Source organism: Alosa pseudoharengus, unplaced genomic scaffold (assembly GCF_046254945.1).
Source record: "Alosa pseudoharengus isolate Yale_2024_CS ecotype anadromous, Long Island Sound unplaced genomic scaffold, YU_APseudo_1.1 YU_APseudo_1.1_scf_16, whole genome shotgun sequence".
NCBI lineage: Eukaryota > Metazoa > Chordata > Actinopteri > Clupeiformes > Clupeidae > Alosa > Alosa pseudoharengus.
This window is the reverse complement of record NW_027468630.1, coordinates 2,443,660-2,470,240: the sequence shown is the minus strand read 5'-3', so window position 1 is coordinate 2,470,240 and position 26,581 is coordinate 2,443,660. Positions and strand designations below refer to the sequence as shown.

The following is a 26,581-nucleotide window of genomic DNA, read 5'->3' as shown; positions in this document are numbered from 1 at the left end:
AGGGGTATCTCTGCCCCAGTTTCCATAACAATGGTGGCAAACTCATAACAACGTGAATTAACTCATCCACCTCAACATTATGAATGCGACATGTACACAATAACATCCCCTCACATTAAACATTCCCAAACAACAGTTTAAAGACATTAACATAAACAACATAACCCACTCCCAGCATGCCCAGTTACAGGAAGTAACAGGCACAGCCCTGTTACATTATTTTAGCCACAAGCACTTCGCGAATCGCGATGAAGCATACAGTGTGTAAAGATTGCATTTGGGTCTTTCTGCTATATGAGGGCTATCACACTCTATTAGCCTCTAAGCTTCCTGCACAAGTAGGCTACCAAGCAAGAATCCTCGAGGATCCTCGACTTTAAGAAACAGCCAGTAAATCATTTGACGCTGATCAGCTGATGCGACTCACATGATTTGACGCAATCAAGATGGCCGCGAGTCAGAGGTGAGTGGTTTCTGCTTCTCCTCCTAAAACTGTCTGCGTGTATTCACAAACATATTGTGTGAATGGTAATAGATTGTTATGACTGTGCGTTGTGCTGTTATTTCGCTTAAGGGAGTAGCTTTTCTATTAGAAGGGAATCTAATTTCTTCTCGTGTTGCTTCTACTGTCAAAGCAGCAACATAACGTTAGGCTAAGTTGCCAAACTTAGTTTGGTCACACTTCTGATTAAAATAACCGTGGATAGCAAGCGTTACTTTTTCTCTAGGAAACCTACCCTCCGTGTTTTAAATGCATTAGTTAATGAGTAAGTTGTAGTCTTATCTGCAAGTCATCTGCGTAGCACGTTGTCATATGATCGTGTTTTTGTGCATAGGGCAGCACTAGTGTATTTAATTGCTCTCTTTTAATGGGAGTTGGTTATGTTTGCCCTGGCTATTTATAATGCATTTTTAGTCTCCTACCGCCAATATCTAGACTCTTGTAGATTGGACCAGACAAACGGTTATCAGTTACTGGTGAAGTCCTACCTATAAGGCTCCAAAGTTTATATTTGAATATTCTGGATAATAAAATGCGAGTGGTATAGGGTGTGTTGAGTTACCCTTTGATCACAGCAGTTAACTACAGATCATTGCACTTTGTTTTGACACCTTATCTCAGATCAGAGACTATAGTATATGATACTACTTTATCTGGAAATTATCATAGCCTGGCCTTAGTAGACGGTGCTTTTGGATCATTGCACAGACTCAGATCAAGTTGTCCTTGTACAGGATTATGATCTGAACTACACCACTGGCAATTTGTTGTTTTAACTTTTCAAGCTGTCTAAATCACATGATCACATCTTGGGTAATTGATAAACTACAAATACCACTGGTGGCTTTTAAAAAAGTTGCTGACCCCCAGTGTGGTAATAAGGTACTGTCATGAATTAAGAAATGCAGATGAAATGTAGCCTTTGTTCTTACTGGGAAACATGATGGAGATAAAGTGGAAGTCAGCATTGATATAAGGAAGTAGCTTCAACAACATGATGTTCTGAGGTTTAAACGACACAAGTAGAAGTCCCCATCTTGCAACAAGAAATCACAAAGTGCACAAATCAACAACTTGACCTTTAACAATAAGGTCATTCACTCACATAGTGCTGACCAAAATAACCCATATGTTGTCCATTTGGAAGTCTAGTTTTTGGTCAGCATTTAGTAAGAATGACTGAATTGATCTCAAAACGCTACCATGCATACTAGGCAGTATCTACTAAACTGTCATTGTACTGGAAGATTGGTATTCCGTCTTTAGGTTGTACTGGAGGTAGGCCTTGACTAAAGGTTGGTTGCTGTCTCTCTTTTTTGTAGTAGAAATTTAACATCTGGAGTGCTTGAAAGTTTGTTTAATTAGCAGAACAGATCAATGCCATCAAAGCATGGGGGATGTAGTTCTTTAATTAGGTAGCAGTTTGCATTCATTTTAATTAGGGCTGTCAAAATAACTGATTAATTTCGATGAATTAATTTGAGAAAAAATAACTGATTAAAGCGCAGATTAAACAATTCCGTATGACCTTTGACCCCGAGCCGTTCTAGTTAGTAACCATTACTGTAAAATGAAGGAGAGAGAAGAAAATGTGCTGCCTAGATCATTGATTGGAACATTTACTTTTAAAAAACGGCCTGATGGTGTTGATTAAAATAAAGTCCTCTGCAATGTCTGCAGCAAGGAATTTGCATGTCACCGGAGTTTGTCAACTCTAAAGTCGCACATCAATGGAAAGAAATAGTGTTGACATTGAGGGGAGTGTTCATTTATTTTCATTGTGTCCCCTAGGTTATATCTGTGGCCTGAAATGCCTTGTATGTGAAAAAACATATTAGGTCATATCATAGATTATTATGGCCATTATTTGAACAGTGAAAATAATAATAAAAGAGTTCTTGAACTTTAATGTCACTAATGCTGATTATTCAATGATTCATTTGAATTTAAATATTTAAAATACTTTCTCAGCAAAAATTATATATGTGATTAATATAGATTAATTAATCACAGAGTATGTAATTAATTAGATTATTTTTTTTAATCGATTGACAGCCCTAGTTTTAATCTAATCTAATATGAAAGCTATGGGTCATGTATCCTAATAAGTCTCTGAAATGGTCTAAAACAAATCTGGAGTGATGTCTGATAAATAATTAATGTAGGTTAGGTTACATTACCTGTTAAAAGGCTATATTGACTAGGCTATATCACTGGATATAGGCCTAATGGTAATTAAATTAGTATTGATCATGGTTTTGGGGAACCTATCAGGGGTCTACAATGTGTCTTCTAAGCAAATAAATGACTCTTGCATTTTACTGACGATTAACTACAGACAACTACTTAGTCCATAATCCTAAAATTGAATAAATAGTTTTTTTTTGTGAAATAGCTGCACCTGCAGTGCAATCCATCAAGGTGTGCAGGCTCCTTGCTTTCATCATCAACTTTTTCAGTGCCATTCTACTGCCATAAGCTAATGGTAACCATAGCCCACTGAGTGACCCTTGTGTCTCATTGTGTTCCTTATGTCTACAGAGCAGTCTTCTGGCTGGGGAAGGACACTCTGAGGGTGTCTGCTGCCCTGTTTGCAGAGAACCGCAGACGCCTCTCCAAGGCCCTGAAGGCCACTGATGGAGTGCAGCCCAGGTCCATGGTGCTGCTGCAGGGAGGGGAGCAGAAGCAAAGATACTGCACAGACACTGACGACGTCTTCAGACAGGTAGGTGACACAGCATTAAAGCATCATCGTCCGTTTACATACATTTGTCTTACATACGTTGTGTCTCTTAAAGGTTGTATCAGAGACTGTAGGCCCAAACATAAATGATCACATTCATCTAATCTTTCCTAACGATCTGCTAACTGCCCGCCCCATAAGCAGGCCGTCAAAAAAACGTGTCTCTGTAGGCAGCCTAGGCTCCGAGATCTGTACACAAAAACAATTGCTACCAACAAGTGTTGCCAACCACTCAAAGGCAAAATAAAGTGTTCCAACCAATAACCAACGAGATGCACGTTCAGTAGAGTTTGAATTGCACGGGAGGGAGGGGGAGGGAGTAGCGAGCTAGCTCTCTGTTTTTTTTGAATGTCAACAGAAGTGGCGTTACCCCGCCATCACTGATACAACCTTTAATATATACAGTGCAGTCACATTAACATCAAGCAATCATATATCAGTAGATAGCACAGAAAGCATATTTTCTCTCTTATTGGGAAGTATTTATGATGTGCCACAGAATATTTTAAAGTCCACATAGATATGAATGTGTCCTTGACTGTTGTTTCACTGGAGGGGTGAAATACATATTCTTTCTTCCACCTAGAGATATTACTGTGCCTGTTTCACCCTGTTCTGTCCAACCCTCCAATACTCTGAATCAAAGCATGTCAACCCTATGCTATACACAGGCCAGGGTTTCATCCATAACACATCAGACACACCCTCCTTAAAGACAGCTAGTCTATCTAGCTGCATAATCTTTCATTAAACTTTAAAGGTGCTCTAAGCGATGTTACATGGTTTCTAAGCTAAAGCTTTTTTTATAGCATACAGCAAACATCTCCTCATGATCCGCTAGCTGCCTGTCCCCTGAATACACTGCCCGGGCTCCAAAAACGAACAAAACAGCCTGTTCCAGGCTGCAGCAGGCTGTTTTTGTTCCCGTTTTTCTCTCATTCACCCAATAATGCTCTCAGTCTCTTCTCCCCTGTGAACAATGTGTCCACCATCTTGTTTTTTAACAAGATAAAAACAGGATATTGTTTGGTAGAAAACATCTTCTTTCTTTAATTTGTCCAAATGTTTAAAAATGGACAACACACAATAACTTGCCCATCAATCAGTCTCTCACACACCAACACCCCTGGCCCTTTAAAAGACCACCACAATGGGTGTGGCCCAATTATCACCATCACCTGCAGACAGTTAGTCAGCTAACATGCTGACAACATGTGCAAAAGTGCATTGAATTAAAAACTGTGTCCTAAAACAGGGAAGATGTAGTCAGCATCTTCACATCCCCCTATAGGCCAGCTCGTAGAGCTCTGCCTGTGCAGCCCTAACCCTACATTTGGTGTGAAAATATTCAGAGACCATAGTCAAAAAATTATGCATGGATGAATAAAATATAACTATTGTTTCATAGATAGATAGATACATACTCACTCACTTACTCACTCACTTACTCACTCACAGCAGAAAAAGTAATATAAGTATATACATATAAAAAACTCCACTGCACAATACAGACAGTAGAAGATAAAACATACTAAAATAGTGGGTGTGAGTGATACTGTAGGCAGTGGTGGAATGTAACAAAGTACAAATACTTTGTTACTGTACTTAAGTACATTTTCTATGTATCTGTACTATAGTGCATACTTTTGACTTTTACTTCATTACATTTTGCAGCTATTATCTATACTTTCTACTCCACTACATTTCTACAACACCATTGTTCTGTTCTCTTACATTTTATGATCACAGATGGTAAGCACAATTGCATTAGCCTTTTTTTTTTATAATATAGACATTAAGATAATAAATCATTTTGCAAATACTTTTACTTCTAATACTTAAAGTACATTTAAAAGCAGGCACTTTTTTCTTAAGTAGGGTTGTCATTGTGGTACTTTTACTAGAATAAATATTTCTCTGGTTATTTGGACTTTTACTTAAGTAGTTTCAGTACTTCCTCCTCCACTGACTTGAGGGCACTGTATGGTGTCACATAAGGGCATGCCTTGTGCCAGCCTTAGGGAAGCAGCTTTGGGGACATCCCTGTGGGTTTGTTGAGATCTGACATGGAGACCCACTCTCAGAGCTGGAGCCTTGTTGAGTCCTGACTGTCTGTGTCTGCTGTTCTGGTTTGCAGGAGTCCTTCTTCCACTGGGCTTTTGGGGTGACCGAGGCCGACTGCTTTGGAGCCATCCACGTGGAGTCAGGGAAATCCCTGCTCTTCGTCCCTAAGCTGCCCGACAGCTATGCCACCTGGATGGGAGAGTGAGTCTTCTCTTCTGATCCTTTCTGCAGCTGAGGGAACTGGGATCTTTCACACTTTCATTATTATTCTTTTGAAATGACTTGATGTCTGAATGACAATGTATGAGTGGCTTTTGCACTGTTCTTATTCTTTTAATATACTATTCCTTTTCTTCAAATGTTTCACACAATTTTCCTGAAACCTGAGAAAATCTTAACTAATAGGTGTGACTAGGGTTGGGTATCGTTTCAATTTGAACGATTCCGATTCCAATTCCGATTTCTTATTTCGATTCCGGTTCCTAACGATTCTCGATTCCGATTTTTTTTTAAAGGCAGGGTCAAAAAAAGTTTAGGATATTTTAAATGAGCTAGCTAACCAACGGTCTTTCTCAGGGTATCTGCACATTTTCCAAGTGCAAATTTAAAGACTTTTAAAGACCTTTTCAAGACATCTAAATGAAAATTAAGACTATACCACAGCAAAAAGATATATAAGACTGTTTAATGCAATAGTTTTTTTTTCCTACTAATTTTAACCCCCACCCCATTTTGGATGTCTACAGAAGTTACCAAAAATATTTTGGCGAAAGAAAATAATTGTGTGTGAATTACCTTCACAGCTATAAATGCCCAATTTTAGGGTCTGGACTGCTTGCTTTTGAAGCTGGCTGTACTGTACATATTTGGTTTTGCTTACTGCTGAGGCTGTTCTTCACCTGTGTCTGTAGTAGCCTAGGGCTACTTGCCAAAGACATGTGCACTGGACTGGATTCCCTTAAATATTTTTTTCAAAGTTAACTAAGCTATTTACATATTTTAATAAGCCTACTTTATATAATTTACTATGTGCATCTATTGTCCATATGCAGCACAGCAAATTAAAGTTAATCCACTACTTTACATTTTGCATACCAGTTGTATCTAAACCAACCAAAGCTTGACTGAAACATTGTAAAACCATTGACTTGTTTTAAATTAATTAAGAGACAGGTCCTCTTCGCATGATCCTGCTGAAAACTGCTGGTTTCATCTCAAGCACGCACGTTATGAACGCACGTATTTTTATGTAGCAGTCGCCGACATTCAAAGCATATGCGGTTATATTTCACAACTTTTGCTAAGTAGGCCTAGCCTACTGGGAAACGCTGGCAAGCAAGCTGCTGGCAGATATTACAGGTAGGCTATTATAACTTAAGACAGATATTTTCTTCCCTATGCTAGGCCAGCAACACACGCTGGAAAGATGCAAACAGATCAACTTAACATACCGGTATACAGTATTTCCTCCTGATTGCGAAGCACTGCACATAATTTCACCAGCAGTCTTCGCGTCCATAGTTTGTGAAACGATGCTGCGTCCGAGCAAAGACTTTAGATGCCAAGCGCAACTCCAAAAAGGAGAACAAATAAACGTCCGGCTTGAGGCTGCGCCGGACGCCGGACAGGGCTTTTAAAATCCATATGTCCGGCCTAAATTCGAACATATGGCCAACCTATCGCTAACTGGCTTACCAACTCTTTCTCCCGCTCATTCTACCGTAGGCTCCCTCATTCCACGTAGGCTACCCTGTCTATCTCTCAGGCCTCAGCTACACCACGAAAACGCCAGGCATATTATTTTGTACATAGGCCTACTGTATTATTACCGTTTTCACACCTTTAACCAAACCCGTGAAAAACATCTTCACTCTGCAACCACTACACTTCCTCCCGTAGCCTAATAGCCTATCACGTATACAATTGCGTTTTAAATACACGAAACTGGATGGAGACATCACTCGCTCTCTTGCACTCGCTGGCGGTCCCATACGCACATTTAATACCTCTCTTTCGAAAATTCAGTTGTAGCCTATTTAAGACTTTTTAAGGATCCTCGGGAACCCTGCTTTCTGAATGAAATAGTCTGACCTTCTCCATGAATTTTAATTCTATTAACTATGCGCTTCTTCGTTGGTGTTCAGACGTTTCTTCTTCCTGTCGGCAGACTGGGAATCGAAAGTAGGAATCGAAATTTAAACTTTTGAACGATTCCGGGAAAATCGCAAAGATAGTCCCGGTTCCAACCAATACTCGATATTCGATACCCAAGCCTAGGTGTGACCATATGTTATGTTTAGAAAAAACAGCATATTATGTGATAGTGTTATGGTAATCTTTTCCTATTTTTTTAGAGTACTAGAACTCTCCTGGGTAGTGTAGTCTTTTAGATTCATCAAACGCTCTATAGGCCCCAAAGGAAAGCTAACTAGTGTAAAACAGATCCAGTTTAATGCAGTTTAAGAATGCAGTTTAAACACTCCCTCCAGAACAGCTCATTAAAAAGCGTCTCTCTGATGTCTGCTGACAGGATCTATCCAAGGGAGCACTACAAGGAGAAATACGATGTTGATGAAGTGCACTACACCTGTGATGTGAGTATGAGAGATTGCTCTTTAAAGTGTAACTGTAGCCTCAGCTCTGAGCCTCTGAACTCCTCTCCAAAGCATAATTTTGAACAAAAAAAGCTAAAAATGGGAGGGGGATTGGAGTGGGGCTGAGTTGGGTGCGAAGGGATGGGACATAAACTTCAGTGTATGAGGAGTTTCAATCACCACATCAGTTGTCATTTGGTGACCTCCAACACGGTCACTATATGTCAGCATTGGCCTTAGATCATTTTAAACAGTAGATGGTGTTGAGTTGAATGGGTTAAATTGAGCAATTTTCATCCTATGAAATCCTGATTTTTAAAAAATGTATTTTTTTAAATGGCCTCCCTGCTTTGTTCTGCGTTTGTCAAAGCCTTATGAGTGTGCATTAGCATGTCATTTCTGGATACCCATTTATTCCTGTCACAGTGTGGCTAACCGCTAATTAGCAGCGTTGAGATAAAAGCCCATCAGCCCGCCCTGCTTAACCTGTTTTCAGAGGAAAGGGAACCACTGAGCATAACTGATGTTAGACAACATTAAACATGACTCAGAAACAAAGACCAGCCACTGCCACCTATAGGCAATTTCTCCTCTTGTTTCATACTGTGTACCACATGCATATTTTCACTAGGCACAGTAACACAGTAAGGTTTTATTTCATGGGCAATGGCAGACATAACTGCACAGTGCTGCAGTAGAAATGTGACCCTGTTTGTGCTAGTATTTGAATTTGCATTAATACATTATTCTTGTAATGTAGCTGCATTATTCTGAATTAGTAGGTGAATGTATTCTGAAGGTTCTGAATCAGTTGCCAGACCAAGGCTGTGTTTACCAGCATGGATGCATTGTGTGTTACAGTTATGCAATATGCATCCATAATAAGACCTTTCTGTCCTCAGCATCAAAGCATCAGAGTCAAAATGCTTTGAAATATTGTGGTGAGGAACAGAATGGGAGTGATGCAACTCCTTTGCCTTTTTTGTCCTACTTTTGAAACCAGGGCCACACTGAGTTTACCAGTTTATTAGTTTGTGGATACATGCGTGATGTATACACAGGTATGCATCCAGATAAGACTTTCTATCCTCAGCATCGAAGGAACTTTTCCTTTGTATGAGTGTGGTGCAACAGAATGGGAGTGGTGCAAGTCCAGTGCCCTTTTTTCCCTCTTTGAAGAGGTTCTGAGTAGGCCAGTTTCCAGGGAAACACGCCTCTTAGCCGGTTCCTTCCTCATGCTGGGGGTGTTGTCAGAGGGATCACCTGAGTGATTGGATCTGGGACCATTGCTCGTGACCCGTGCTGTCAAGTTGCTCTGGAATCTAACTCATTCACCAGAGAAACATCCTCAGATTGCCTCATAAATGGTGAATGCCAGTGAGCATCCCTAAAAGTCAGCAGTTCTCTCTTGTCCCCATGCAATTTTTAAGAGAAAAAAATTAGTTTGTTCATTTTCACTCATGCATCAGTTTTTCATTACCTTTCATGCCTCTTTTGGATAAGTGCGATTAAATCATTTCCCACAAGTAACATGAATGCTACATTTATATATGGTATGGCACAAATTGCTCTCTTGGTGCCAGGTTTTGTGTTTTTACATCTCAAGGAAATAGAATTGTCCACTAAACCTCGATCTTCACTTCACAGATTTATTTTGTAATTAGTTTAGAGTTTTCTAGCAGCTGTTTATTTTCTTTTTGCCCTTATTCAGATAGGACAGTGAAAAATGACAGAAGGTGAGTGGGAGGGAGGGAGATGGGGTGGTATTAGGAAATGACCACGGGTCAGATTTGCAGAAACTGCAGCCGCTTGTGTCACAGCGACCCCCGTTTAGCTGTCGTTAGTAGGATGGGTTTGGACCTGGCTCCTCGTGGGCACTCAGGTCTGTGTGGTGTGCTACTTGCTGCCCCCAGAGAAGCCTTCTTTAAACATGTGAAACTGATCATTTTTATTTTCAAAGTGATGGATCAGAGCTCATTAGGACGTACAGAAACTATGAAAGCGCTTCAAAGTCTGAATGTCACACATCCTGCTCCTAATATGTTGCTCCTCTGAATGAGGAGCTTCATTGCTTTTATATTGTTTACAGCTTGTAATTTGGCTTTGGAACATTAAGTGTGGTATGTATCATCATGCATCTTCATGCCATTAATCAGAGGCTGTGGCTGGACTTGTTAATACTGAGATGAAAGCTTCGTCAGGCTTCATTTGCTTTCATGTCTGGCCCTTTCTCATTCATTACTGTGTGAGGCACGGCTTAGAAAGTGAGGGCAAACAGCCATCACCTCTTTACTCTGATTTCCAGTTTAGGATATGAAAAAAGTAACTGTCATAGTTTGTCTGCAAGAGAGCTGTTAAAAAGACATCCAGCAGAAATGTTTAGATGAGATGGAGGGATTTTAAAGAGGATTTTGCAGTCTGAGCTTTAAGCATTGATTTGATTTCAGTTTTTGAGTTATATGTGTGTCCATGATGGCTTTATTCAGAGAGCGTGCGTGCGTGCGTGTGTGCGTATGTGTCTGCGTGTGTGTGTGTGTGCACTGGATCCCATGGCTCATTTTTCCTAAATTCTGCTTTGTGTTGCTGAGAGTCATTGTCTCATTTAAGGCATAAGCGGACTACAGAGCTTTGATAAAGTCTGCTGGACTCATCTGAGTTTTGTCATTTCCTGTTCTCTCCATCAAGACTGCTCTGTCCGCTGTGCTGATGATGCCTTCCTGTCCACAGCACAGAATAATGAGGCAACAAGCTCAGCCTCCCTGATGCTTCACGTCTGTCCTCTCTGATCTCTCATCTGCTCTGCTCTGCTCCACAGATTGCTGATGTTCTGGCCAAGCGGAGTCCAGCGGCCCTCCTTACTCTGGTAGGTTCACTGCTATTGGGGTATCCCTCCAACCCCCTCAGTGTTTTTGTAGCAGTAGCTGCTGTAGTCTTTATCAAGGAAATTAACTGAGGGCATGACATGATGTGAGCACACTTTGAAATTCTCACAAAGAAATCATCAACACATTACATTTGGCTGATGCATTTTTAACAAAAGCGTACTCCCCATCTCACACATTTAATCCAATAGATTTACAAAATAAGCTTAAGTATTATGTGTTGATTTGTATATTGTTAAAAATCCAGAGGCCGAAGAAGTGGAGGAGGATATTATAAAGACTTGAAATACATGTATCTTATATTCATGTTTCACATTATCCACATGTCATTTCAATATTTTTTTCAACTTTTTAAAAGCAAAAGTGGATCTTAAAGTGGTCTACATATTCCATGTGTGTGCACTTAGTGTGTCATGTAGTGCTTGCACAGAAATCTCCTCACCGCATGGTTTGGCATCTCTAGAGATGAAACGGTCTCCACCATCAACATCACTGTTGCTTGCTTGGCAAGCCTCACTGGGTTTGTTGTCACAAATCGGAATAAGTTCATTTGGCATCCTATGTAGGCAGACAGCTATCCGTTGTGTGTCTCTGTATTCTCTCAGTGGATGAGCATCATAAAGGACTTGAAAGCCTCCTCTGAAATGTCTTTGTTTTGCTCTGCTTCCTTTTGCTCTTCTTCTGCAGCGCGGTGTGAATACTGATAGTGGGAGTACCTGTCGCGAAGCCTCCTTTGAAGGAATCAGCCAGTAGGTTTTAGTAGCATCAAATATTCATTAGTCTAATCATCTATTGTTTTCCAAGCTCATTTCCACTCATATTAGCAGCTATGCTGTGAATGCTGTAGAAAGCTGTAGAATGTGATTGTAATTCAGTTTGTTTCTGGCTGTTATGTAGCAGAAATAACTTTATCCACTGTAGGAGACATTCTCCATTTTTTGAATAAGCCTATTTCAGAAAGCACATGTTTGAATTTCATGCCACTTGCATTGTACCTGAAAACTACATGGTTTATGCTGAAATTTTCCTCACATGCTTATTTACCATACCCCAAAATGAGATAAGAGGATACATACCCTTCTCTTCTCTGAGCGTAGATAACCCGATACCATTAGCCTAGCTTAGCATAATTCACTAGTAATGGGTTACAGGGTAATATATAAGCTAAATTCCCCAAAAAAAGTTCAAATTTACGAAAAGGGAATTGTGTGCCCTAGATGCCTTTCTTTCCATGGTATAGCAAAGCATTGATCTTATCTGCAGCTACACACAGGAGCGTGACTTTGTTTGACCTGTTATATACTACTCAGCAGATGATAACTGAATATATACACTGACAGAAGGAGTAGGACATGCTCTGTTTAAAATGTGTGGAATGAAGTTTCCTTATTATGGTACATTGTTTTTACATTATACATTCAACATTTACAGATTCAAAGTAAACAACACCCTCCTGCACCCTGTAATTGTGGAATGGTAAGTAGGCTTTTGTATTCATGAAAATGACAACAGATCTGTTTTATATACCACGCTCTGTGTACTGCAACATTTATATTTTTTCTTAGTGGACGGTGTAATAAAGACAATGTCTGGGTTATTTCAGTGTTTTTGGATTGTATGGCAAATATCAGAAATGTGTAAATTTGAACCTGAGTGAATTAGGGACATGGGCATGTTGAATGCTGGTGGTGTTCTCAACAGGATCTAAATAATTAGAAAGTCAGATACTAACATTTGTCTTTGTTATTGGTAAAACATAATTGACTGGCAGATAATGTTTCCTCAAAAGATCTGACAAAGTAGCCATTCATTATTCACCAATTTGTAGGTTTTTTATATCCTTTGGATGCTTTCATTTAAGATCAAATGCGTTAAATAAATTAATGCTATTTGAAGCATCAAAAGAAAGTTATGTGTGTGTACTACATTGCTGCTAGTTTATGAAGCCTCATTCACAGTAGTGCTTGTTTCTATGTGACTTATATTTGATATGAAAAAGTTTATTTTACCATCAACTTCTGTATCCATTCAACATTTTGATTTTGAAGTTTCACAGACCACAGTAGGAGGAAAATTCTACTGTATACAGGCTTTAAATAGACCTGGTAGCACTTTAGAGGAGGATGAGTTTCAGTGACTGACTGTGCTGTTATGGAAAGCCTCAGACATCAAACCCCTTCTAAAGATATTGTAATGATCAAAATATTGTAATGATCAAAAGCCAGTCAAATTAAGTGAAATACTCTGCACACAAGACACGCGCGCACACACACACACACACAATGAAGTGGAGTGAAGTGGGCTTGAGTAGGTTGAGTAGGTCGCTTCAGAGTTGCTCTCCTGCCTTGTCGTGGGGCTGTGTGCTTGTGTGGGTCTGTCGCAGCGGAGATTATCTGACATTGTCTTTACATGTCCTCTGCTGTGCCCCCTCTTGGCAAATATAGCTGTCTGCGGACCAGCTGCAACTCTGTTGTGTCTCTGGAGTTTCGGAGAGATGCTTATGAGGCAGCCATGGCCTACTGGTTAGCACTTCAGACCTGTAACCGGAGGGTTGCCGGTTCGAACCCCGACCAGTAGGCACGGCTGAAGTGCCCTTGAGCAAGGCACCTAACCCCTCCCTGCTCCCTGAGCGCCGCTGTTGTTGCAGGCAGCTCACTGTGCCGGGATTAGTGTGTGCTTCACCTCACTGTGTGTTCACTGTGTGCTGAGTGTGTTTCACTAATTCACGGATTGGGATAAATGCAGAGACCAAATTTCCCTCACGGGATCAAAAGAGTATATATACTTATACTCAATGTTAGCGTTGTCACTTTAAGATGGCTGTGTTGAGTGGAGAGGCACTTTGGGATCGCCCTAAAGAATATCGGAGGCAGTGTCTGTAAAATAGGATGTCCACTGAAGAAGAAATTGTTGGTTAGATTAGGTTTCTTTGTCTGAGCGTAGCATTTTCTTGAGTGGTCTCAGTGTTGCCTACTTTCTCTCTGTGTGTGTGTGTGTGTGTGTGTGTGTGTGTGTGATAGATTATACAACTCTTGGTGAACTTAAGCACATATTGAATTCTTGTGCTAAATGTCAGACAAGGGTGGGTTGCACTTGTACTTCACAGCAGGGCATATATATGGAAATGACTCTGCAGACTCTGCAAGCCTGCTGTTTTCAATTTCTGTATCAATGGGATATTGTTGTCTTTGTACATTAAACTGAAAACATTAAAAATGGTCTCCAGGCAGTGTGTGTTTTATGTTAGCCAAGCCTAGACAGCGGTGTCCAGAGCTTCCTTGTGGGGTAATTTCATGTGCGCTTCCAGAGACGAGGGCTTTTCTCTGGGTTGTGTGTGTGCGGCCTCCCAGGCAGAGCCATAAGCCAGGCTGCTCAGCTGGAATGGTCTTCGTGCTCGCCTGGCTGCCCCTGGTATTAGGCTCTGGATCTTATTACTGCTTCCTGAAGCCATTTCATTATGGCTGCTCCTCAGTCTGCTGTAAGCTTTCCATTTCTTTCTCCCTCTCTTGCCTATTACAGATGAACAAGCCTCTCGCAAAACTCAAAAGCCCACCACATATCCTCAAGTCATGACCATAACATCAGTTTTCCACCACTAAACAAATGCAGCAACACTGCATATTTGTATGTGTGCTTAATATGGGTCCCTATCGAAACCAAATGAGTTATACTGTCTCATGTCTCAAAGAGATGTGACTTTTCCCACGTTTCAAAATGTAACTTTGACAGTTTGTCTGTGAGTCATTCAGTTAATTGAGTTGAAGTAAATGTTGACAGAGAGTTGACCAAGAATAGACAACAAGAAATGCACCTCGCTAATGAGATTTCTGACACCCCCTGTGTGTGTGGTGTGGGGGGTTCATTCCCCCCATCCCAGTCAGATAGCGATGACTAAAATCGTGTGTTACTGTACTCTGTGCACCTGCCGGCACGGTGAGTCATTCATCCCAAAAGGTGTTTATTAGAATTTCACAAGTGATGCGATCTCACAGCTGGGTGCTATTTGTGGACAGCCTCAGAACATTCATGATTGAAGATAAAGATGTATCTGTTGCTCTGTTTATTAGACAGACCAGTGAGGATGTTAGTGAGCTGTCTCGGTGTGAATATTTTGTGCGGCCGTTGAGTGTTGAGGGCGTATTTTGGGAGCAGGCAGAGATCATGAAGGGCGGGGGTGGAGTGGGTGTGTGGGGGGTAGTAAGTAGTTCATGAAATATCTACAAAAACTATCTGGGTTGTTGCACATGGAGGTTCCTTTGAAGTAACTAACTCAGAACTAACGCAGTTCTCTTTGTATTGTATGAATTGAGAGCTGCTGGCACTGCTTGAGATGCAGATGCACTGGAGGACTGACTGCATGGTCAGCTGGGAAGGTTGAAGGAGGATAAATAGTCTTTATTAATGTGTTTTGTTTTTTTGTCCTTCCCAATAGCCGTCTGCTCAAGACCGACATGGAGCTGGAGGTCCTTCGTTATACCAACCGCATCTCTAGCGAGGCCCACAAAGAGGTGTGTGTGTGTGTGTGTGTGTGTGTGTGCTTATTAATTATTTGTATTACTTGTTAATTGTCTCGTGCCAGTCTATGGGAAATGCCACTCTGGAGACGCCACTTAGTGAATGAACTCGTGGATGCACATAACCGTGGATCTGCCCCTTAAGGCCTCCAATCAGGAAATGCCAAACAAATGGCAACCAATAGAAAGCTCTAGTGAAACTTCTCTCTCTCTTTCTCTTTCTCTTTTTCTCTCTCTTTTTTTCTCTCTTTCTCTCTCTTTAAACTCCTCTCTGTCAGAGAGCCAGCAGCTCAGTGAGCTCAAGTGGATCACACTCTTCTGAAGGATAAAATAGTGTGAAATTTGAAGACAATTTCCCCTCATTTTCCAATTGCTCGCTCACACTCAACATTCCCCTTTTTTGTGTGCTCTCTGTGTCTGTGTGAGATATGTGCTTGTTTCATTAGCCTACAGCTAAAGCAGGAATGACTCACACCAAACTGGCCTCACTAACACAGAGTTGCTGACATAATGAGAATATCATCCTATTATTCTGAATAACTTGACCCCAGTTCTCCTCCACAGGTGATGAAGCATGTGAGGCCTGGCCAGAAGGAATATGAAATGGAGAGGTATGTCCCTTTACATTTATTTAACATCTTTTAAAAAATGTTTATGAGTACAGCATCACTTACATAAAGGCCATCAGTGACAAGTATACCCTATTGTCCCCATATGCCTGTGAGATAATCTCTTCAGTAAGCTCTGCTAGCAGAGGCACAGTATCTCTCCTATCTCTGAGTGTGTGTGTGTGTGATCCTGTAGCTGTTCTACACTGGAGCTACAGCTGATAACACACCCTGCCACTCATTACGCCCAGCAGCCTTGGAGCAGTTCACTCAGATCTGTTTTTTGCTTTAAACAAAGCTGGAGATAAGCTGTGGCGTTCCAGTGGGATTTTCTCCTCTCCTTTCCCCAAACGGACACTGAGAGGAGAGCAGAAATAGCAGCTCTCTTTAGAAGCAGACAGCAGGGGTGAAAGGGCAGAGAGACAGATTGCACTCTGGGGCTTGTAGTGACTAGTGAGTCCATTGCAGACTCTACGTTTTTGACATGCGTTTATACACATTATACATTTGTAAAATGTATAACGTTTACATAATGGACTGTGACAGCCTACTGTTGCGGTCACATAACACTCCTTTAACACACACACTTACTCTCTCTCTCTTTCTTGCACACACACGCACACACACACACACAAAATGTAGTGTGTCAGCAGCTGGTTATTATGGTATTGAAAATATTTTCATAAACTTATTTGTCAGGGAAGAGCCATAAGTAGCGCTCAGATGACGCATATGTCTATATATAACTAGATGATGCATATGTATATATAACTAGATGATGCATATGTATATATAACTAGATGATGCATGTATATATAACTAGATGATGCATATGTATAACTAGATGATGCATGTATATATAACTAGAACAGCGTGAATCTGCCCTTCATGTGACCATATACCATCAAAATTAATTTGAAGATGAAGCAAACAGGAATTGTTCATGAGAACATAGGGTCATTCCGTGTCAAATCACCCAGTGGCTGGCAGGTCACCCTCTCCCAAAAAATCTGAAAAAAATCACAGGTGTTTGTAGACCAAACCTATGCATAAATCTTAAATAGTATATCTGTATCACTAATGGTTCCAAAACTACAGCCCTTTGAAGTTTCAAGTCATTTTAAGCATTGTGGTGAACAATCCTTTTTGTTCAACTTCCAACATTATTGGCTCTTTTGGTATTTCACACACATTAGTGAAACTATGTGAATAGAAGTACGTTTTCCTGTTGAATTAAACAATCCAATCAAATCAGGTGTATCTTGTGTAATTTCCCCTCTGCAAAGCTCTGAAAATGGCTATAAATTCATTATGTGAAAAAACATCACCACCTTTGAGGGCTTGTCATTCAAAAAGTATGTGACACAAATTCATCAGATTTTTTTCCCACTCATGTATGGATTATAAGGTCATGTCCATGCATTAACTTTGGTTGTTAACATTATCATATTGTCAGAGCATTTTTATTAAATTGGGCTTGATTTTCAAAAAGCCTGTTTTCATCTTCTCATTTCACCACGTGGACAGTTAACAGGATTTTTTTTTAAATTTTACCATATATCATTCTGTATGTGAGGATCATCTGCCCAAAATGTGGGCTTGTTGCTGAGTTTCTTCATTGAGATATGATTTTTTACAAATATTGTCTATAAATCCACTGAATTTGTACTTTATCTGCAGTACCACTTTGCACCACATGTGGTGCTCTTTTAATACAATGGAAGTCAATGGAAGAGTAAGAGAGTCACTTGTTTGCTGCACATATCCAATCAAAACACACAGTTTCAAAATCTGATGAATTTGTGTCACATACTTTTTGAATGAGAAGCCCATAAAAAGGTGATGATGTCTTTTCACATTATGAATTTATAGCCATTTTCAGAGCTTTGCAGAGGGGAAAGTATACAAGATACGTCTGATCCGATTGGATTTTTTAATTCAACAGGAAAATGTACTTCTATTCACATAGTTTCACTAATGTGTGTGAAATACCAAAAGAGCCAATAATGCTGGAAGTTGAACAAAAAGGATTGTTCACCACAATGCTTAAAATGACTTGAAGTTTCAAAGGGCTGTAGTTTTGCAACGATTAGTTATACAGATATACTATTTAAGATCTATGCATGGATTTGGTCTACAAACACCTGTGATTTTTTTCGGAGAGGGTCACCTGCCAAATTGCGCTGAAATTGGGTGATTTCACACGGAATGACCCCATATCTAAATAGTGGTGGGTTTTTGGGATATAGTTCTTGAATGTCTTCACTAACTTTAAACTAACGGTAACACTTTACTTGACAGTATCGACATAAGAGTGACATGACACGGTCATGAACATATGACACTGTCATGACACATGAACCCTAACACTAACCCTTACTCCTACCTAACCCTAACTTGTTATGACAAAAAACAAATGTCACTTAATAACAGAAGCGTTATGTCATTAACGTTTATGACTTGTTTATGACACATCATGACAGTGTCATGTCACTGTCGATACGTAAAGGATAATGTATAGAATGCCGGTCATTATTGGGAAAATAAGTCCCGACAGGGCGAACCGGACGTGGAGGGGTCTTATAATAATCACCGCCGTTCTATACATTATCCCGCTTATTACACGGCTACTTGCCAAAACGAAACAATAAACTCCCCACAGCTATAGCCTATTTGTTACCGTATCATCGTGGCTTTTGGTGAGAAACAAATAGTTCGCAACAGCACACGCTGAACTTGAATCAAACATTCTTTTAGAACACAGCTGATCAACCGTCTGCTTTCACTTTTGAATGTTCCTGTCCTTGCGCAGTAATATGAAAGACGTAAATTAAAAGCACAAAGCCCATTTTCCTTGAAAGCGGTCTGTTATACTTAGCAACAGTCTGTTATTGAGAATTAGCAGACCACCGAACGTTGGGAAGGCCCATTCAAGTGAATAGAGCATTCTGCAGCACTCTGAAGAGCTGTGTAATAATGTCAAGTAAAGTGTAACCAAACTAACATTGACTAATGTGTCATGAGCCCCTCCGCTGACAGACCATGTCTCCCATAACAAATGAGCTCTGCTAACTTCACACACTCCTCTGTTTGCTAGTACACTAACATAACAAATGAGCTCTGCTAACTTCACACACTCCTCTGTTTGCTAGTACACTAACATAACAAATGAGCTCTGCTAACTTCACACACTCCTCTGTTTGCCAGCACGAACAAGATTACATTTAGCTTCCCTGTGAGACAAATTGTGTTAAATTGACTCATACCGGCCGCACTGACAGGACGGGCAGATGGTTGTGCATTTCAAAAGCAGTGAGATGGCTGGCGTTTGCTGAGTGGCTGACTAGCAGTTTGGATTAGCAGTGAGAGCTACAGCTTTTTAAAGGCACCTCTGCATAAGCATGCTGATCTCCAGGAATAGTCGTGTCATTGCTCATGTTTTAAATTGCTTTGATTTTTTTCCCAGGAGAGGTACTGGAGCAATCTTAATGTTCTCAGTTCAAATAATGTGAATTTAATTAAGCTGTATTTTCCTCATCCCATTTGTCATCCTTGTCATTTATTGATCCTTAAATGAGTTTCTCAGTCATGGCTATGGCTATTTCTGTCCTGAAAGATAACAGGGCCTATATTCACAAAGCATTTTTATCTTGCTGCTAGTACTCCTAAAAGTTTTCTTTTCTTACTAAACTTCTCTTAAAACATTTTCACAAAGCTGCAGAGACCAATTTTTAGTTTTTTAGGGAAAATGACAACTCATAAGACAAGAGCTCCGTTGCTATGGTGGACGTCTCTCATGCGCAAGCTAACTTGCAGTGACCACGGTGATTGGGTGATGAGTGACAGGTCCTCTAAACTCTATAATGCACAGTTATTCCCTCGCGATTGAGATCTCCTGTGATTCTGCATGTACATTTTAAATATTGATACATTAAATGATACAAAGAGTTGGTTTGCAATTGTTTGTAAATAGGTCTTAGTGAGTTAGGAGTCCTCTTGACTACTTCTAAGTTGTCCCAGACTTAGATGCTGCTTTTAACGCTACAAGCCTTTCTGAATTACTCTTAGGCAAAACCAATTAACAGTCCTTATGTTACGACTGGCATGCCCATTTTTTTTTTTTTAGGAATTTCTCCTAAATCCGTTACTTAAAACAGGTCACACTGAAGAACTTGCAAAGACAGAACACAATTACATTTTGAAAAGAATGGAATATTTAGTCATGGACATTTTTCTTAGTTATGCTTTAAACTACGCAGTTTTTGCTTCCTCCATAAGTTAGTGGGCTGCAGAGAGGTGGAGGCCTGTGGTTGTGAAGGTAGAAGTATGTGGTGCAGAGCCCCTCCGGTCCAGCTCCTCTCCCCTCTCTGCTGCTCTGGGGCTGCTGCCGCTGATAAATCTGCTGTCCAGTTCCATCGCTGGCCGGTCCAAGACGGGTTGCAGAGGAGCGGTTCTGGGCAGGGGCGGACCTGGGTCTTGCCGGAGTGGGCCAGAAGCATTAATCAAAGCTCGTCCTGATGCTTGTTACCACGGCAGCAGGATGGGAGTGGCCCCTGCGGAGGATGCAAGGTCGTTTGCGCTGCCCTCAAGGTCACGCTGCTGCCGGTGCATGGCTATGTTTGTCGGGGACGGAGTCAGCAGCAAGGCTCTCTGGGATAGTAATAAGATGGAAACACGTCCCAGGGGCCGGCTGTGGAAAATCCATCTCCAGCCCTGGCATCTGTAGAGGCAGAGGGCAGCAGAGCGGGCACATGTGCCAGTGGTGCCACGTGGAAGTGCTTATAAAGCCCCCTCAGGAGAGACAGGCCTGGGCCACTGCGGCAGCATGAAAGCAGTTTGAAGCGGAGCCTGCTGAGGGTTTGAGGAAAGGACACACCAGTAGCTCAGCTCGGCACAGCTGAGTACTCTGTGTGTGTGTGTGTGTGTTTCCCTGTCTGTGGGTGCTGTCTGTCTTATCTTTCTGTTTGTGTTGATGTAACATCATGCTCCACTGCTTACATGTGGTCCTAGTTAATGCAAGATGCTTGATCATGCACTCACATGAGCATCTCCATCTCCACAAGTGTATGAGGTTGGAGAATTGCAATTGGAGTTCTGACACTGACATAATTAATTTGATGACAGCTGACCGTGCAACAGGCAAAATATTCCCTAATTGCTGAACACGGCAGGCAGCCTTGTTCTCCCAGATCAGCCTGAATTTCTCTCTGAGGATTTATGTCCTGGGAGGCAGCCGTGTGTAAGCGCTGGGGTTAATCTGTCTGCTGTCAGGGCAGCACAACCATCACTCATGGCACCGGCAGAGGGAGGCGGCGGTCTGAGGTCTTAATTATTTCTTGTTTGCATTATAAACGGCTTTCATCACAGAAATACAGCTGCAAACAGACACCCTGATTGTGCATTTTAACAAGGCTGTCATATAAGTTTAAAGACCTTTCCATATTATAATAATTTGCCTATGAGAAGAGACTAGTAAAATCCATTTGCTATATACTGACACTTCTCAGTGGTTATCTACACACCAAACTGAGAGACTAATGACTGCTAGACCATCAGTCTGTCCTCTTGGTTTGAGATTCTGCATTAAAATTCAGCTGGGGTCACATGCATGACAAGTGTACACAAGTCTGCCAATTAAAACTCACTGTGACCTTCTCAAGGTGACAGGCGCCCACAGTGAACTTTTATCTGCAGAATTTGAGTGAGATCTTTCTGACACTGACTAAAGGTCCAGGAATAATTGCCCTGTGGTCAAGGATCAATGCTTTGTAGATGGGTGGGAAACAGTCTGGTCCTCATTAATCTTTGGGCAATTATAAAATATCAATATCAATATTTATCAAAATGTTGACAATAATATTTCTAAATGGTGAAACGGTGAAGTTGTTCGTCTGCTGCTGAAGATCAGAGGAGAGCATGACACTTGTGGTCAACACTGGTGGATCATCAGACATTAATGTTTCCGCTTCTTAGTTCCCTCAGTTTTTCTTTTTCAAAATTTTCCTTTGAAAAGGTGACCTGATGATTTTGATTTCCTTTGATGGTCAGCAATGGATATTTTAAGCTGTTTACTGTATCTAGTAAATAAAAGCTCTAACATTAGGCTGCATTTTAAATACAAGTGAAATGTTTACTTTGAAGATGTTAAGCCATGCTGTGTTCTTGCAGTAGTTATATCATTAAAGTTCACCTATACAACAAGTTTGTTCACACAATCCTATTTGAGCTTCAGCAGCTCTGTTTTCAGTGTTATGAGGGTCCGTCATAGAGATGCAAGTGTTTTGTCATTGGTCAAATGTGTTCAATCAATCTACCAAAGTTGAGTCCTTTTCTTAAAACCAAACCTTTGTAAGGATGTGTGAGAATCCATTATTGTGTGCACTCATAAGAGTCCATTTCCTGTTTGATGCTGGCACCTTCATCCTGGTGGCTGAGGACATGTGCACAGATAGCAAACCCTCACCAGCTCACTATCTGGCACCTTCATCCTGGTGGCTGAGGACATGTGCACAGATAGCAAACCCTAACCACCTCACTACCTAATTGAGCCCCAGCACTTTTCCACAGAAAGACGCCTCCTCTCATTCACTGGGGGAGGAGTGAGGCTGACTCATTCCGCCCGACTGATATCTTCCCCTCTCTCTCTCCCTCTCTCCATGTTTCCTCACAAGCTGTTTGTGAATGTGACACTCTCCATATTTCACACCATTTTCCCAGATGGTGGAGAGGGATTTTTGCATGTGTTTGAGAATGTGGCTGTTTAAGTGTGTAGAGTGAGTTAAGAGTCTTCAGTGAGGCTGCTGCACAGCTCAGATTGACTAAGAGAAGTGCAGAGTTTTCCCACATGTCCTCAGATTTGTTTAGATCTCTCTAAATCCATCATAACCAGGTAATGTTAGTCTCGTGGTGTAAATAAGTATCTTTTCCCTTATTGCTGAAACATGTTCACAATGTATTTGTCACCCTAATCCTGAATCTATTGTCATAGATCTTGAGCTCTCAATTTTTCTACTTGGATTCTGGTTGTCATAAAGTCTGATGACGTATTTCCTGGTACACAAGGATAATTGATGGTGGAGGAAATATTTGTTGTTAATAGCTTGAGTTTTTGAAATATTTGGCAGTATGTCATTTTTCGAAGTATTTCTGTTAGCACACAGTAGCCGCTGGGGCCTAAAATAATATGAATAATATTTCTCATTCTCAGTTTTTGTTTGATAGAACTACTCTCTCCAAATCATAGTCTAACACATTTGTACAGTCTGTGCATATGCTGTGAGATGATGTCCCTGAGCTGCTAATGAACTGGGTGCGCCAACAGAAACGACGCCTCCACTCACTCAGTCCAGGAAGTTTCAAACGAGAGCCCTGAGGTGTCTTAACTGCAGTGTGTGAGTGTGTGCATCTGTGTTTCTGTGTTGCAGTCTGTTCCAGCACTACTGCTACTCTCGTGGGGGAATGCGACATGTCTCCTACACATGCATCTGTGGAAGGTAAGGCTTCATCCAGAAAGTGCTGCCTTTCAAGTGTATCCCCACAACATGCAGCTGGATTCACTGATAAACTTTGAGAAGGTGTAGTTTCTGTGTTTGACCTTTGACCCTTTATTTCAATTCACCACACCATTACTGTCTCATCTTAATTGCTACTCAGTGAGGATTACTGCAGAGATCCAATTTTGTTACTAGATAGAACGCTATTATCATTCTTCGATTCTTCGAAGTGGTCAGTGTTTTAGATTCACACCTGAGCTCTGTAGTCTTTTTAAGTCATGACTCCTTATTGGTGTATTAAAGCCAAGGCTATCTGTGACCTGTGCGTGATTCTTTTTTTTGTTTGATTGACAGCGGACACAACGGTTCAGTTCTCCACTATGGTCATGCCGGAGCTCCCAATGACAAGACTATCAATGAAGGAGACATGTGGTGAGCTGAAACACAAACTCAGCAACAGACTTTGAGACCAGTCAGATCATTGTCTTACTTTTTAAAGGACCCTGTGAACTGTTTTGTGTGTTTTAGTGTTAAGTGTACTTGTATGATTGATTCGGTCAGTGTTTCACCCCTCCGTGGTGTTATGAGGGCAGAGGTTCACCAATCTCTCATGTCTGATTTTATCGCAAGAGGAAACACAGATGTAATCTCTCATGAATCTTACATAGCCTGTTCAGTGGGCGTGTTGATGGAGATTTAAAGCAGCACTTTAAAGAGCTCATGTTCACACCACAATAGTAGATCTGAGAGGCCTTCTTCCCTGTATTTAAACTGCTCTGCAGTTTACCATCTTTATAAGTCAGGCTCCCTGTGATTGGTGTTGGAAATAGCTCTTTAAATTAGGCTAAATCAAATAGTTTCTGTTTTGTTTTATTTTTTATTTCACAGCCTGTTTGACATGGGTGGAGAGTACTACTGCTACTCCTCCGACATCACCTGCTCTTTTCCAGCCAATGGCAAGTTCACGCCAGACCAGAAGGCCATCTACGAGGCTGTGCTCATGTCCTCTCGGGCTGTGATGGCCGCCATTAAACCAGGTACTAGGTGAAGAGCTCTTAAGCTTATAAGACATTTTAAAGATGTTTTTCTCTTCAAATTAATGTTGATGTTGATCATTAATTCAGCGGGTTGAATTCTAAATTGTATGAAATTTTGCATAATTACTGATTTTGTTAAAAAAGAATGTAGCACTTGTACTAATGACTATAAATATGTTCTCCTATGAAAGCATAATTAAATGAAAAGATGTGATAAGTGTCATTTGGGTTGACTTGCTTGAAGGGGTTAAATGGACTGACATGCATCGTCTGGCTGACCGTGTCCATCTCGAGGAGCTGGTGAAAATTGGCATCCTGAAGGGCAGTGTTGAGGACATGATGAAGGTGCACATGGGCTCTGTGTTCATGCCCCATGGTCTGGGTCACCTGCTGGGAATTGATGTCCATGATGTTGGTGGCTACCCTGAGGCAAGTATCATCCAAGAGCTTCCCAGTTAGATTTGTACATTTTTCTTAAGGAAAGTTAAAAGTCTTACCGCTGTAAACATGAGAAGAACTCAAATAGCAAAGAGGGTTGCTGAGCTGATGCCTGTAACTGTACCTGGGCCCCTGTGTTTCAGGGAGTGGAGCGTATCGATGAACCGGGCCTGAAAAGCCTGCGCATGGGTCGCCTGGTTCAGGAGCGCATGGTCCTGACTGTGGAGCCGGGCATCTACTTCATCAACCACCTGCTGGATCAGGCTCTGGCCTCCCCAGCACAGCGCTGCTTCATCAACAACGACGTGCTGCCTCGCTTCCGTGGTTTTGGAGGGGTGAGAGTGCTCACACACTGTCATTCTGGGAATGCCAGACACACACACACACACACACAGAGAGTACATCTCCTTATGTAGTAGCATTCTTTAGGAAGGTCGGTCTCTAAAACAAAACAACAGGTGTCAATGAACTTCTTGAGAATCATGTCTGTCTAAACATTCCTGTGTATTTTTATATTAATAGTATTGTCACCTTGCACTCTTGTGACGTTGTGTGTAAATCTCTGAGGAATGGTATGACGGTCTGAGTCACCGGTTATTGTCCTCTTTATCTTCCCAACAGGTGCGCATTGAGGATGACATCGCTGTGACCGCAGACGGAATGGAGCTGCTCACCTGCGTCCCGCGTACCGTTGAGGAGATCGAGGAGTTCATGGAGGAGGCTCGGGCTGACCCCAAATCCTTCAGTCCCATCACCCAGAAGTTGTGAGGGGGCAGGCTGGAACTGCTCTCTCCCCTGACTCCTTGGGTTTTTACCGCTTGTCTGAAAGGGAAGTTGGCTTTGATTTCCAGATCTATACTGTGACTGTCATGAAATTAAAATTAAATGATGCCTAACATTTTTTTTTATTATAATGCCAGTTCATTCACTCAGCTCTTACTGTAAGTTTCTTTACAGCTCAATAGTTCTTATGGCATTACATCTAGCACCAACAAAAAGACAAATTTGAAGTATGAAGCTCTACCATAAAGAACAGTATTAAATGATTATTTTTCTGATTTGTATCGTTTACATGTGTTTGTCTTTGAACCCAATTTATATGCCAATTAATTGCTTAATTAATATTGCTTATCAATATGTTAACCATTTATTAATAAACTATTTCTGCAGCATCTGTGAGCTGTTGTCTTATGTTAGATGCCCTGGTAACCCACATGTAATGTCTACCTTTAGGAGCTATTCCATAACAAATTAGGGCGTTTTTCAACCAACAGAGAACCGGTTCCGTTCAGTATTCTTTGAAACTTGGTGCTATAGTAAAACAGCCTGCGTTTCCAGTTCTGATCGGAACCTTGGAGGGGTCATCAACAGAGGGTGTAGCGTCCATATTGGACCTGTTGAATGTCGAATCCCCTTCGGTTCAAAGAAAAAAAAATGATGCCAGCTCCTGCAACTTTCAGGTTCTGAACCGATTTATATTTGGTGTAAAACGGTTCAGCATCTGGAGCATGATCCAAAACAGGGACAGTTCTCCGCTGATGGAAAAGGCCTATGAGTGAGTTCATTTCACAAAATGTAATTAAAGAAATAATCTGTAGATTAATGAAGGGCTTTGAGATCAGTTCAGGATTAGGCTTCTTTTTACCTGCACTGAAAGACCTTTCTCATTAAATTATCTTGACTAATTCATTGACCTTTGGCAACAG

General features: G+C 41.1%; 1 protein-coding gene across 1 annotated transcript; it reads left to right on the top strand.

Annotated features, from left to right (window-relative positions):
- The first annotated feature begins 219 nt into the window (after positions 1 to 219).
- Positions 220 to 26,049, top strand: pepd (peptidase D). The gene is made up of 15 exons (XM_076286669.1): positions 220 to 463; positions 3,044 to 3,227; positions 5,383 to 5,510; positions 7,840 to 7,903; positions 10,719 to 10,766; positions 11,473 to 11,534; positions 12,217 to 12,261; positions 15,218 to 15,293; positions 15,864 to 15,910; positions 23,332 to 23,400; positions 23,755 to 23,832; positions 24,289 to 24,437; positions 24,682 to 24,866; positions 25,019 to 25,210; positions 25,497 to 26,049. The coding sequence occupies exons 1-15, from the start codon at positions 447 to 449 to the stop codon at positions 25,641 to 25,643; spliced, it is 1,491 nt and encodes a 496-aa protein (XP_076142784.1). The 5' UTR covers positions 220 to 446; the 3' UTR covers positions 25,644 to 26,049.
- Positions 26,050 to 26,581: the final 532 nt, after the last annotated feature.

Coding starts and splice junctions, on each gene's coding strand:
- pepd (XM_076286669.1), top strand. Junction 7,904..10,718: donor AAGTGCACTACACCTGTGAT/GTGAGTATGAGA, acceptor TCTGCTCCACAG/ATTGCTGATGTTCTGGCCAA. Junction 24,867..25,018: donor ATGTTGGTGGCTACCCTGAG/GCAAGTATCATC, acceptor CCTGTGTTTCAG/GGAGTGGAGCGTATCGATGA.